The sequence below is a fragment of the Melitaea cinxia genome, chromosome 6 (genome assembly GCF_905220565.1).
Source record: "Melitaea cinxia chromosome 6, ilMelCinx1.1, whole genome shotgun sequence".
Classification (NCBI taxonomy): domain Eukaryota; kingdom Metazoa; phylum Arthropoda; class Insecta; order Lepidoptera; family Nymphalidae; genus Melitaea; species Melitaea cinxia.
Window position 1 is genome coordinate 14,786,452 of NC_059399.1, and position 11,940 is coordinate 14,798,391.

Sequence of the window (11,940 nt, forward strand, 5' to 3'; positions counted from 1 at the left end):
CTATAAAGTGATTTATTATCTCATAAACGGATAATCTAGACCTATTTTATTTATTCGATTTTTATATACATTTTTATGTTGTGTTATGAATGTGAATTTCTGTTTAATTTGTTGACATAACGTATTTGTTGCGTGAACAATATGGAGAACGATACTCGCAAAAATCTCGAAGAGGAGCCTTTGAAAAACGAAACAAAAATCGACATAAATAACCTGAGTTTTTGGGATAAATTGAAATATGTTAAATCGAACATAACAGTCGAGCCTGTTCTGGCGTTATTCGTAATGCCAAGTGTTCTAGCGATGTTGGCCACACAGAATCTGAATTTGGACAAGGCTTGTCGAGTTAATTTGGAATTCGAGGACATCATTTGTACAGATTTGAGACTTAGAAAACGAGCTAATCACACATACGAAGAGTACGAAGTACAGAAATTAATAGCTTCCGTTCAGGCCTGGAGAAGTGTGATACTGACAGCGGTACCCACAACCCTAATGCTGTTTATAGGTGCTTGGAGCGACAAAACGGGACGACGCAAAATCTGTATGACGTTGCCGATCATCGGGGAAATCATAACGTGTCTCATGAATATAACGAACACGTATTTCTTCTATCAGGTCCCGGTGGAGCTAACTGTGTTTATGGAGGTCATATTCCCATCACTCACGGGCGGCTGGTACACAATGCTGTTAGGAACTTACAGCTACTTGGGAGATATTACCTCAAAGGAAACGCGAACATTCCGCTTGGGAATATTGAGTTTGTGCATGACTGTAGGATTTCCCATAGGAATGGGTATGAGTGGTGTGCTGTTGAAGTACACTGGATATTATGGCGTTTTTTCTCTGTCCGCGTTCTTCCAAACTATGAACTTATTGTATGTTATATTTTTCATCGACGATCATAGATGGTTAGAGCATAAGGATAAGGTACGTATTTTACTTTTTTCTTTAAAACGTACTTGAAATTGTTTTTTTTTTATGTACTTTAGACACATTTGGTGTAAAGTTTGTATCTATTAAGATTAGTAAATAATAATCGATATCTTAATTATAGGTAAAGACTAATAATATAAAAAAAAAACTATATCACATATATACTTTACATTTTATATGTATTTGTTTCTTTAGAAAAAACCAATAGGATGCAGTGGACATATTTTAGAATTCTTCGACTGCCATAGTCTAAAAGAGACATTGCATATAGCATTTAAAAAGGGTCCCAATAATAGGAGGCTGAAGATATGTCTGATCATGACAGTTGTTTGTCTGAGTTTTGGACCTTTATGGGGTACGTATAACGTATTTTGCTATTGAAATATCACATCACATTACAAAGAAGACGACAAACTACAAAGAAATTATGAAGAAATTTATTACTATGAGATATATACTAAATTAAAAAAAAAAACTACAGAAAGTACAAGTATTAACTTCTTTTGCCAGATAATCGGCATCATTTTTACAAAAACGGCTTTTAACACGTTCGCCGGGGGAATTATTAGCTGTGTCATTAAAAACTTTTTCGAGCTGCAAAAAACGCTTAGTGATAATTTAGCTTAGATTGACATCAAAGAAAAAAAAAACATCATATATTATATCCTTAGTTACAAATATATTTCAAAGTATGAATAGTTCGTTTGTATTATTTTTGTTAAAAGGAGATAATGTTTTGAAGTAGTACTTTAATAAAATATCCTGGTTTATTACGTATCTGAAGTTTTTGTTGTACTTCGTACTACGAAATAAGGATATAATGACAAGTGATGTTCTGATAATACTTCAAAATAATTTAGATTGAGTAAATCTCTACTAATACAAACTGGTTCAGTAGTTCGGTCTCTACGTACATTTGTGTTTACTATAAACGGCGATAGAATCAGAAACAACCATGTAACAAAGACTATATAAATTTTTTATATTAAAATAGCAAACGTTTAATATTTTATACTACCACAAATGTTTTTATTTTTTTATTTTTATGTCACTAGGTCGGCAAACAAGCGTACGGCTCACCTGATGGTAAGAGATTAATTACCGTAGCTTATAGCAATACCAGAAGCATCGCAAGCGCGTTGCCGAGCCAATCCCCAATCCCCCCCAGGAGCTCTGGTCACCTTACTCACCAACAGGAACACAATACTGCTTGAAAACAGTATTATTTAGCTGTGGTCTTCCGTAAGGTCGAGGTACTATCCTAGTTGGGCTGCTTCATATTTTGAGCAGGAAATTCCTGCTGTGCCCTACCTCATTTATCAAATTTTATATCTAGAAAACTACAATCCCTTAATAACTCTTATATCATGTCTCGTGTGATGTGTTATTTTTTATTTATTTAAGATGGCTATGGAAATGGAAGGTGGATGTCCATGAAATATATATATATATATATATATATATATATATATATATATATATATATATATATAAATTTCGTGTCACAATGTATGTTAGCGATAAACTCCGAAACTACTGAACCAATTTTCATCAAATTTTGTAAGCATCTCAAGTTGCACGGATATGTGGTAGATGGCGCCGTAGCTCTATTTCTAGATTACAGATGGCGCGTTTGAATATCATCACCATCATAAGCATAATTATATAATTGAATATAGAATTTACATATTGTTTTAAAAATATAATTATTGAGCCACAGTAACGTGTGGCTGGGTCAGCTAGTTATATATAAGTAATAAAATTTAAAGTATAAATAATAATTAAAAATAACAATAAACATGAAATAATTTTTGAACAAAACAACATCATTTATGCATTACAATAAATGACTGCTAATCAATACCGCCATTTACTATACAAACGACTGATAATACATTAGTTACTAGATCTGTGAACCTCATTTACTAAACATTATCCGTATTTACTATTGTTAAACGGATATTTTATTTATAAAATATGCAGCGCTCATTTCGATTTGAAATGAATAGTAGAAGAATGAATGGCTTTCATTTTGTAACGCAATATCGAACATATAGACAGTTTGAATATTTAACGTACCAGTTTTGTTGAAATTATTTACAATATAATGTGTATATTTGATAAATTTGTCTGTTTTAATACAGTGATTTGTTTGCAATAAATATTGGAGGAGAGTTATAAAACAAAATTTCATTTTTTTTCAAACAATTTAAGGTAGTATTTTTGACGAATTTGTGTCAAAAATAGTAAAATATTAATTAGAATCAAAAAGGTGTTTAACTAGGTGCTGTCCTGTGTTTTCAAAATACAGAATTCAATTCTTCCAAAGAATGTGAATTGAAGTGAAGTGAGAACTGTGGTTAATATATAAAATATATTTTATTAATATGAAATGGAGTAATTATCGATTTTTTCTTTCTTTTCGATATTACATGTGATTACTAAATATCAAGTTATATTTCTTGGGGCCTAACTTCCAAACGATTAAACCAAATCAGATAATTATTTTTTTTTGTTTTCGTTATTGACAGGACTGTAGTAAAAGATTATAAAAATTGGTATACATGAAAACCTAGATAATAATATCTATATAGCTAGCTAGTCAACTATTTTATTAGTCTACATAATAATAAGCGAGATATGTACTGATATTGCAACTAATATTTACAAAACGATGCAATATTGTAACGAGATCTTTTGTTTTATTGTAAGCATATAAACTAGAAGTGGTCGCTTGAATGACTTCCAGTAGTATTTTTATTGTTGATATCAGTTATACGCAAGGCCGGCGGAGTACAGTATGTTGAGAAATATTTTATATATATATATACTCTGACTGACTCGGCAAACGTTGTCTTGCCGCTAAACGCTATTTAAAAATAGGGGTTGGTGGTAGAAGGGTGACAATTTAGGGTTGTATGTATTTTTCAACGCCAAATCATAATAAAATAAAATATGAATAATTTATCTAATAATTAAAAAAAATTTAGGGGTGGACTACCCTTAACATTTAGGGGGATGAAAATTAGATGTTGTTCGATTCTCAGACCTACCCAATATGCACACAAAATTTCATGAGAATTGGTCAAGTCGTTTCGGAGGAGTTTAACTGCAAACACCGCGACACGAGAATTTTATATATTAGATATACCTATCATGTTGCATTGTATACTTACAGAATAATACAGTAGAAAATTTTGACGAAATAAGAAAAGTGCAAAACGAGGTTGCCTTACAGTTGCGATTTCTAACAGTTAAACATTGGGTTTGAGAATAAAGAAGAAGAAATAAGGTGTATAAGAGGTACATGAATGTATAGTGTACAGTAGACTAATAAATCCTACTAATATAGTAAATTCGAAAGTTTCTAAGGATAGATGGATGGATGTTTGTTTCTCTTTCACGCAAAACTACTGAAGTGATTATAATAAGACTTGGTACTACATAGCTAGACATCCAGGATGGCACAGAAGCTAGCTTTTATTCCGATGTTCCTATGAGATCGGAAATTATGTGGGTGAAACCACAAGACGCCGCTTGCTTATTGTACTGCTCTGTTTGTAGTGCGAACATTCTAGAAAGCCAACCTCTCATATTTACTAGATACTTTAGATATTTCCAAAGTGCATTCGTTTGTTATTACATATCTAAAAGAGTAAACACTTAACAAATAAATTATTGTTTCGAATATTATTTAATGATCAATTTAGATAAATTCAAAACTTCTTATCACTTAATATATCCGCCAACATATAAACCGAAACTAAAAGCATCATATCAAAAATTTCGATCTAGCGGGTACATCGTTCCATAGCTTAATTGGCTAGAGCGTCGACACGGTCAGTCGGAGACGCAGGTTCGATCCTCGCTGGAACGGTCAATTTTTGATATGATATTCAAAAATGTTTATCTAAACTAATATTATAAAGAGAAAATATTTGATAGTTTGTTTGTTTGCATTGATTAGGCTCCGAAGCTACTGAACCGATTTGAAAAATTCTTTCACTCTTGGGAAGCTACTATATTTTCAACAAGAAAATAATTGTGAAAAAAAGTATTTTGAAATTTTTGTTGAATACCTGTGCGAAACCGGGACGGGATGCTAGTTGTTAACAAAATTTCAACTCCATTTAGCGGCGTTATCAATGTATTTCTAAATTTAGTCAAACATTATTTGCATTTCTCTGTCTTAATCATAAAAGATAATTATTTAATAAGAATTAAACAGATTATAGATATATTATTTTTCCTATAAAAATGCATAGCTTTATTGCATATTTATTATCTTCATATAAAAGGATTACGTTACCATCGGTTGAGCAAACTATTAATATGCAACAGAAAGATGTTGAGGTCATCGATCGGAGTGCTCTACAATGGATATACTACATTGAATATGACATAAACTTAGAACTATATATGTATTTGAAAGTAACTCAATACTTTGTAGAAAACCAAACCTAAAAAATATTGCTCTTAAATGTATTGTTTCTGATGTAAATGAAAGGTAATCAGAGCTTCTGTTGAGGGTCAGAGTAAGGATCAACAACACACTTGCGACGCTCATGGTACTGCAAACGTCCACGGGTTACAATCCCTAGTTTTCGTCAGGCATGCCGTACGCATGTTTGCCAATTTTGCTCTATAAAAAATAAATAAAAAATTGCATTAATACTGAAACGGCCAGAAGTTATTTAAATATTAAGCAATTAATATAAAACCCAATCGCGTTCAATCAATTTCATTAAATAACGAATTGTAGAAGAGGTTAAAACGATTTTATTTTTTTTTATATTTTGTTTATAACAGAACGACACAGCAATATTCATTAATTTGTATGCATTTTAAGTTTTATTTGCAAATATTTTAGCCCCATTACAGCGAAATAAATATGATACTGTAAAAGCACTTTTGTAGATTTAACTTTGACGGATGGACGGTTTTTAATGGAGTCCTCGACTGTTTCAGGTGAAATAAGTATAATGTATATTTTTGCACGCTACCGTTTCAATTGGGACGAAGTGAAGTACAGCATTTATTCAACTTACAATCTTGTTACGCATTCTATAGGTAAGTTCGATCATTTTATCGACATAAATAGGGGTGTAAAAAAGAGTTGATTTTTATAATAATCGGCTATTAAAATATGAATCGATATAATTTAGAAAGAAAATAATCGATTATGTATTAATTGATTTTTGCTACATGTCACATACCTACTTAGGTACTAGTTAGTAGGCACATTCTATAGGTAAATTTGATTATTATATTATTAATCGTCCTCCAGTATCATTATACAGTAGCCCTTTGGAGTTTTCTTATAGTTGCTTTCAGTCAGATCACTTTTTATTAATTAAAAATATCATTAAATATAAAAAGTATCATCTACATTTCATTTTACCGACAATTATAGCTATTTTTAACAGAATGGATATATTGTTATGTCCATATTGTTATAAAAATGATTGCTCATTCTGATAATACCAAAATTTATTAATTTCAGGTACAATGTTTTGTATCACTGTGTTTAGTAAGAAAATGGGTGTAGATGATGCAGTTTTAGGAATGATATCGACGACTAGCAAAATAGCCGGATCTCTAGTTTTGGCTTTTGCTAGAAACAATGTTGAAGTCTATATGGGTAACTAAATACATATTATTTTAATTACATGACTATATTCATTACATTGTAAAATTTGAGTATTATTGTAGAATATATAAATATAACATATTACAATTTTAATAAAAAAAATTGTAAAAAAATTATTGTAACATTAAAATATAAGTTTTTCTAAAGGATTTCTAAAAATATGATTTAAATTCTAATAACGATATTTGTAAAAGTAAATAATATAGTGTCAAAAAGATATTTAAAAAAAGAATATAATAATACATCGAGCTCATTATTGTGTAGAAACTTAAAAAATAAATATATTTATTTCTTCAGCACCACTCGTTGAAATATTGAACGGGACGACGACAATAGCACTTCGTTCGATCGCATCTAAATTGGTTTCTCACCAAGAGCTAGGTATGTGTGGGTTTATATTCTAAAGTATAGGACATTTATAACGCTGTGGGTTAATTTTGAAGTTGAGTTAATGCTACGTTATTCTACCTAAGATTAAGATATAAAAGTAATCAATATGTTTTAAGCATTAAAAAGGATGGTGTGGAATATTTGAAAAAAAAAAAATGTAAGTATCGCGTATAAAGAAAGCATGATTTTTTTTTGTCTTTCTTGGCTCTGAATAGATTTTTTAAATGTTACAGTTGTATAAAAATCATTTTTGTTTGACAAATCCGTTTGCGAAACAAAAATTTTTAAAGTTATTTTTTATAGTCGTGTATTTTTGCTTGCTAGAAAAATGATAAATTTAATTTAATTCATTAGGATTTTTTCTGAATAGATGTATTGTGACAAAGCCACGCAACTCTCCACAGTGTAGAACCATGAACTTGATTGATACTTGTTTAAAAATAGCAAAAGAAAAATATTTTTTAGTAGATCACAACATATAAGAAATTTACTGTACTTTTTATGTGTATACAGGCAAAGTGTTTTCTCTCTTCGGGGTTGCTGAAACCATGATGCCGCTCATATTCGCACCGCTGTATTCCCGCGTGTATATCTTGACTCTACACGTCCTTCCCGGTGCTGCTTTCCTACTCAGTGTTTTAGCTACTATACCAGCATTAGGGATATTTACGTGAGTCTTTAATAAATATATTTCAATAAGTTCTTTAATACTATGTAGTTTTTTAACCGACTTCCAAAAAAGGAGGAGGTCCTCAATTCGACTGTATTTTTTTTTTAATTTATGTATGTTACATCAGAACTTTTTACCGTGTGGACCGATTTCGACAAATTTTCTTTTAATCGAAAGGTGGTGTGTGCCAATTGGTTAAATTTATTTGAGATCTAACAACTACTTTTCGAGTTATATCTAATAATGCGTTTTTACTTGACGCTTTTTTCGCCGACCTACGTTGTATTATACCGCATAACTTTCTACTGGATGTACCGATTTTGATAATTCTTTTTTTGTTGGAAAGGGGATACCCTTAGTTTGGTACCATGATAACGAAACTAGGATCTGATGATGGGATCCCAGAGAAATCGAGGGAAACTCTCGAAAATTCGCAATAACTTTCTACTGGATGTACCGATTTTGATAATTCTTTTTTTGTTGGAAAGGGGATATCCGTAGTTTGGTACCATGATAAAGAAACTAGGCACTGATGATGGAATCCCAGAGAAATCGAAGGAAACTCTCGAAAATCCGCAATAACTTTTTACTGGGTGTACCGATTTTGAAAATTTTTAATTTATTCAAAAGCTGATATTTATCATGTGGTCACATATAAATTTTATCGAGATCTGATAACTACTTTTTGAGTAATCTTTGATAACGCGTAGTTACTTGACAATTTTTTCGTCGATCTACGTTGTATATTACTCATCGATGTAATTGAAGTCAGTTTTTTTTTTCGTTTGCGAGCAAACACAATTATTATATTTCGTCATTTGTTATCACAGAATTTTTCTTTCAAAATAGTTTAAATGTAAACATTCTATAAGTATATTCATTCATATAAAGGTATCAGATATAGGCTAGGCCTTTTAACATGTGATATTGTTGGACAACTTTTCTTCTAGATTCTATGAATGTCTAAAATCTTTTTTACTCGTATTATTAGTTTTTTCTTATATCTGTTCCGTAGTTGCTACTAAGCTCAATTGCTGCCTTAACTAAAGAAGCATTTGAGAATTCCGCTGTTAGTACTTAAGTGTTAGTATTTAATTCATCTTGTGCTCAGTGAATGAGAACGTGAGGCTTTGCGTGTTTCAAGAGGAATTTTAAGGCATGGAGTATTTGTCTTTTGTTCTTAAGTAGTGTGTTTAAATTTTCAACATTTTGATATAAATCTTATTTCAATTTTTAATGACATTATTTTTTGAGTATATAGAACGTAAATAATCTAATATTATTTCGATGAAATTTAATATTTGAATGATATATTACGAAATTGTAATCATAGTTATAAATGATAAAATAGGAATTTATTTGTTTTCTATCTCTGATCTTCATTATATTTTGCACGATAACGCAAAAACAAAATTAATATAATATTTTGAAATCAATGTTAAGTTCTAAGTTTAAATATTTATTTTATTAAATTGTTTGCATTTTTTGAATAAATCAATTTTATACCTTCATTTTTTTTTATAGATGGTTCTACAGACAACACAAAAAAGATGCTAGAAAGAAAAGGTTGGAGTTACCTTTGATGCAGACCTCATCAACGGAAACACCATCCACAATGGATATATAAATACAAATTATAATAAGCAAATAAAAAGCTATGATTTAATAATTCAGTGTACAAAACTCAATAAATAATATTAATAATTATTATTATTACAAAAATAGAATAAATAGATCATTAGACTCTGTTCAGTCTAATATTCTCAAGAAAAAGAAAAATAAATATTTTACATAATCTGTTTTGATATAAGCAGTGTAAATACTTTATTAGAATTTTCTTAAAAAAAAAAATGAATTCGTTATTAATGATAAAGAAAAATGGTTTATTTTTTACATAGCTAGATAATTTATTTTTATGTAATACTCTACCATTTTAGTATTAATATTTAATTTTTTAAAGAGATTTAATATATATGAGTAAATGTTGTTTTTGCATTTTGTTTTTTTTATTACAACATTTTAACAATACTTTTATCTTTAATAAAAAAATTGTTAGATTTTATTACAAATATGAGTTCTTTCATTTTGGATGTTTTAGTTGTCACTTATTACTTTATACAGTAATTATAATTTGTAATAATATACTATCAGTAGAAACTATTACAATACCTCATAATATTTTTATTTGAAACTAGCTGTGCCCGCGGCTTCGCCCGCATTGAAATCAGTGTGTCACAAAGTTTTCCCGGCGAACTTCCAGTGAAACTCTCATCAAAATCGGCCTAACCGTTCCGTAAATCTTCCTCTTGAAGCCCTCTCTTCATTGGTGAAACCGCATGAAAATCCGTTCAGTAGATTTTGAGGGAATCGATCACCTACACTTTTGGGGACTTTGTTTTATAATACATAGCGGACCCACCTAACGGGTCCAATTGACATAAAAATTTACATATCTTCCAAGTTAGACCCAATTACAGATGCTTGTAAAATTTGATAAAAGTTGATTCAGTGGTTTCAGAGCTACATACCGATAGCAGCGCCGCCTACCAAGTCCAATTGGGATAAAAACTACCATATCTTCCAAGTCAGACAAAATTACAGATGCTTATAAAATTTGATAAAAATTGGTTCAGCAGTTTCGGAGTTACATACCAATAACAGCGCCACCTATCGGGTCCAATAAGATAAAAACTACCCTATCTCCCAAATTGGACCAAATTACAAATGCTTACAAAATTTGATAAAAATTGGTTTAGGAGTTTCGGAGTTATATACATTTAAAATTTTCATTGTTAACGCCCACCCCCGTAATCCTTATTGGGCATGAGTTATCCTAAAATCCGCTCATCGATCATTTCTACATCACATATAGGAGATTCGTACCAAATATGGAGTCGATAGTTTAAAAACGGGAATTTTCCATTGTTAACGCCCCCGCAACCATATAATAGGTAATCTGAAATAGCTAGGTAAAATACGGTCTACGAATAAGATCAAATTAATCATTAATAACTTACGTAAAATGAGCCCTAATATATTGTTTAACATGAACTTTATTGAATAGCAATAAAGTTCAAATTGACTCTACATTTTAGTTAGAAAACGTTTGTATGGGAAACAGAAAAGGGCTGTTTTTAGGGTCTAGGGTCTCACGGAAATTATTCGAATTTTTCTCGCCGTAAAAACCATCCTTGGACTTCAACGGACATTTAAAAAAAAGAATTGGTAAAATTGGTCCAGATTTATTTATTTATGTTTTTGATTAACGATTTTTTACATTCAAAATAAACGAATATTTTCAATTTTTTTTAAATAGATACAAAGAATAGATTATTAAATGTTAATAAGGTTGTTGTCTTCTATTTACTAAACTAGAGCTATTGCAAAATTGAAATCAAAGAGAAAAGACAACAAGAGGAGAAGTATCTGGATATTTGTATAAATACAATCATCTACCTTAATGTGGAATCCGTAGAATTCGTAACCGCTTGCGTTTAGATGACTGCACGTACAACTACAACGTAACGCTTGTCCACCTTTCGTAATAATTATTACCGTGTTATTTTAACTCAAAGAAAAATGCTTTTAAATTTTTTTTTGTCAATTATTTAATATATAGTAATTTTTTAAATAGGTATTACATTAAAAAATACAACAACACACATCTTCGATTACATTATATATATTAATACGCTAAGGTTAAGATGTTTGCCTCCCTTTTCAGAAAAAATCTCACAATTGCTCCACATAAATTATATATTATTTTCTAGATAATTGCTTGAAAATATTTAAAAAGGAAGGTTAGGTATGCTTTAAGAAGAAGGAAGGCCTTTTTTTCCTCAAATCAACGCGGGCGATGGTTGCTGATGCTGTAAAGTATTCGAAACGTCAGGCATCAAAAAAATTTAATAAACCGCGATAAAATTCGAAAAAGTTTTTTCATTATAATAAGTGAAATTAATAAATATATATATGTTTGTAATAATATTGACAAGGTTTTTTACAAAATTCACCTATCTTGCAGTTAATATTTTTTATACTAAGGCGAACAAGCGGACAGTTAACTGGAGATGGTAAGGGTATGGATTACTACAAGTCCAAGAGCATTGGAAGCGCGTTGCTGACTTTCGAGACAAACGCCCAAATTACGAAAAACTTTGCATAGCCTAAAATCAAACCCGCTACCACAAGCGTAGCACCCACCACTGTTACCAATATGCCAATACATACTCGTATTTTGTAGAATAAAAAAGTAAACGCCTCACACTCAACGATACGTACCAGGATTTATGGT

At 30.5% G+C, this 11,940-nt stretch overlaps 1 protein-coding gene across 1 annotated transcript; it reads left to right on the plus strand.

The window, feature by feature from the left end:
* Window positions 1-141: 141 nt before the first annotated feature.
* Window positions 142-9,525, plus strand: LOC123654768 (proton-coupled folate transporter-like). The gene is made up of 7 exons (XM_045590653.1): window positions 142-930; window positions 1,132-1,291; window positions 5,905-6,006; window positions 6,440-6,577; window positions 6,884-6,967; window positions 7,490-7,646; window positions 9,171-9,525. The coding sequence occupies exons 1-7, from the start codon at window positions 142-144 to the stop codon at window positions 9,271-9,273; spliced, it is 1,533 nt and encodes a 510-aa protein (XP_045446609.1). The 3' UTR covers window positions 9,274-9,525.
* Window positions 9,526-11,940: the final 2,415 nt, after the last annotated feature.